At 32.7% G+C, this 3,053-nt stretch overlaps 1 protein-coding gene across 2 annotated transcripts; it reads right to left on the reverse strand.

Annotated features, from left to right (window-relative positions):
* Positions 1 to 285: 285 nt before the first annotated feature.
* LOC107849568 lies at positions 286 to 1,988 on the reverse strand. 2 transcript variants are annotated; one of them, XM_016694125.2, is made up of 2 exons: positions 1,661 to 1,988; positions 286 to 1,542 (listed from the first exon to the last, which is right to left on the reverse strand). In XM_016694125.2, the coding sequence occupies exon 2, from the start codon at positions 1,535 to 1,537 to the stop codon at positions 596 to 598; it is 942 nt and encodes a 313-aa protein (XP_016549611.1). In that variant the 5' UTR covers positions 1,538 to 1,542; positions 1,661 to 1,988; the 3' UTR covers positions 286 to 595. The 2 variants fall into 2 exon arrangements, with proteins under 2 accessions (XP_016549611.1, XP_016549610.1); XM_016694124.2 differs by having other exon boundaries at positions 1,657 to 1,988.
* Positions 1,989 to 3,053: the final 1,065 nt, after the last annotated feature.

The raw sequence follows: 3,053 nt of genomic DNA on the forward strand, positions 1-3,053 counted from the left end.
GCATAATACATGTAGGACATCATATAAGATAAGAATTGATCATGTAAGACGCCACGTAGGACATATGTGTCTGCATGTTTAACTTTATACAAATTTAAGTGTTTACTTGTGCACACAAAGTGAGAAGTCCGAGCCCAAGTTAAAAGACATATTTATATATTGGGGTTATATAAAACGACAAAATATGTTTCATGATTAATGGAACCTAAAAATACAGCACTCCACAATCTAAAAAGCATGATAGAAATACCTCAATGATGATAGAAAGGACAACTCTAAAATTCTGTAAATCATCTCAAAGAAGTGCTTACAATTTATTCCATGTTAACTTGTGTGTATATACAATGAGCTATATATATAATTACACAAAAAAACCATATTACTAAAGGAAATGAAACTAATGACTAAGATGAACAAAGTCATAAATGAATATTACCACATATTAATCATCGTAAACATTGCCGATAACATTAATATAAGATTAGAAAAAACTACTAGGGTCAATGAAATCTTCTAACAAGCTACTGTTACTTGACCTTCTGATCAGGATGATTAAATCCACCAACATGTTATGAGTAAGTAGTACTCTATAGCACTATATATTCCCATCAAACAATAATCTTGAAATGTTCCTATCTTTTCTTGATCTTTCTTCTCCACCAGATGCCCCACGTTGATCATATTGATCAAATCCACCATGACTTGCATCAACTTGATCATGATGTTTCATCACCATTTCATCCAAACAAGGAATTGTACTAGTAAATGACTTACTAATTTGACCAAATGTGGAAGCATTTGTAGCACCGACTATGTTATTATTTGTTGGCAATAATGTATCATTAATCACGCTAGAACTCAAAAATAGTGGCATAAATTGAGAATTTTGAACCTTTTGTGTGGATGGTCTAATAGTATAATTAAGAGCTCCAACATTATCCAAATTGGCTGATCTCTTCATGGATGAGCTGGCAGTTGAGAAAAGATCAAAGCGGCGAGTGTAGGCTGAACCAGTAAACGGAGTTGTTGGGATGCCAGTGAATTCTTGAACCATTTGTCGAAAATTTGTAGTGTCAGTAGTGAGGACAGTTGTTGGCGCGCGCCTCGATGCCCTGCTTCTTTTCTTAGGATTTTTAGGCTGAACGATATTGGAAGGATTTATTGGTATTGAAGTAGAATCATAGTGTGGACCTTGATGATGAGTAGGAGCAATTGATGATGATGAAGTTAAGTTTCCAAAGTTGTTAAAATTATTGTTGGGATGATTAGATCTTATGTCTTTATGCCAAACAAGATCATTGTTGTATGGACTATTTGTTGAATCTTGGAAACTAGAGTTGAAATTTTGTGTGTCATAAGGATCAAAGAGAGAGGATTGTTGAGAAAGAAATTGTGGCAATGGACTTGATGAGATTAATGAACCAAAATGGCTTGAAGAATTCAAGAAAGTTGAGATTGATGATGCCCCATGATGTGAATCATATTCTTTATCATCACCACTTGAAGATTGTACACTACCACTGTTACAAGAATCCATGTCTCCTATTAGGAAAACAAAAGGAGAAAGAGAGAGTTAAAAAGTTCGAAAAACAAAAAACGAAATGAGATTAATCTAAGAAAGGAATATGAGAAAGTGAGCAAAGATGCAAATTGCACCTACTAGAGAAGTTTTCACAAAGTATATATCATTATATCTTGAAAGATCTAAAAAGTAGGAGTTAACAAACTTGTCCTTTGCCTCTTATTCATGGACCACTAGCTAGTTAGGTTGTTCTCACACGTTTAATTAGAAAGAAAAGAAAAACCGAACATGTTGGTTGTTCAAAATAGAAGATTTGAGAGTCCTCGGATTATATATTTTCTTGAATTTTCAGTTTATTTTAAGTTCTTGGATTAGGGTTTAGTGTGAAAGGAAAGAGAGAATTACTAAAAGAGAGAAGGAAGGATAAAGAGATAAAAAGGTTATAAACTATAGAAGGCTTTGAGAATGGCTCTAAAAGAGAGGCATATAAGACAATAAAGTTTCAATTTATGTTTCCAATCGCTTAAAAGAGAAACATGAAGCAATTAATTTATTTTTTTTTTGGAAGAAAAAAGAGAAAAAAATAGGAAGGTAGGGTGGGGGTGGGCGTGGGGGTGGGGGATTTGGGGGGAGGGGGTCTCCATAGGAAGGAAACTTTGAGGGTAGGTGTGTAAACGAGAAAAAAATGATGCGAGTAAAGTTTCATGGAAGAAAAATGTGTGCATAACGTATTAAAAATATCTTTGAATTTTGTAGTTTTAATCAATCTATGTCATTTTTTAAATAAAATGAAAATTTTAAAATTAAAAATTTATTGAATATATAAATATACAATTTTTTAAAACAGATTAACTAGAAAGTATACGAAAATTGAAATGGATGTATATTAGTAATAAATTAATTATGTTAAAAAGATATTCTTTTTATGTTAATTTATGTGCTTACTTTTAATTCTAGTCTATTTCAAAAGCAGCCACTTTCTATATTTAGTTTTTTTTTTTTTTTTAGTTTCCCATTCGGTGTTTGATGTCCGCATTGGAGTCCCGACTAATCCGGATCGCGCGTAGCAGGGCCCATTAAGGTGGCAACGCTCCAAACAGAGTTTTCTCCATACCCAGGGTCGAATCCTCGACCTCTGGTTAAGGGTGGAGCAGCCCCATCCACTACACGACAACCCATGTTGGTTCTATATTTAGTTAGTACTCTTTAATTCAACATTTCATATGGTATTATTTAAAATAACAAAATTCAAAAATATCTTAATAAATTACACATGTCTTTAAATTGAAATCACTAAATTAAAAAGTCACTTCTTTTTCAAACTCAATATCTAGTTGACCCCAGATCAGAGGCATCAAATAAAAAGGAGAGAATAAGCAAATGAACATGTCCTAAGTGGTCCAAACTAGCTTAAGGTAGTTGCAAGAGATACTCTAATGTGAAACAATATTATAGAAGCAAGATAGTAATTAAAGATAGAAAATAAAGAAAGATAGACACAATTAGATTCAAACAATCAAAAGATATAATG

This window comes from Capsicum annuum, chromosome 12 (assembly GCF_002878395.1).
Source record: "Capsicum annuum cultivar UCD-10X-F1 chromosome 12, UCD10Xv1.1, whole genome shotgun sequence".
Taxonomy (NCBI): Eukaryota; Viridiplantae; Streptophyta; class Magnoliopsida; order Solanales; family Solanaceae; genus Capsicum; species Capsicum annuum.

What these genes read in the sequence shown, in the direction of transcription:
- LOC107849568 (XM_016694125.2), bottom strand. Translation starts at nt 1,537, where the DNA reads ATGGATTCTTGTAACAGTGGTAGTGTACAATCTTCAAGTGGTGATGAT.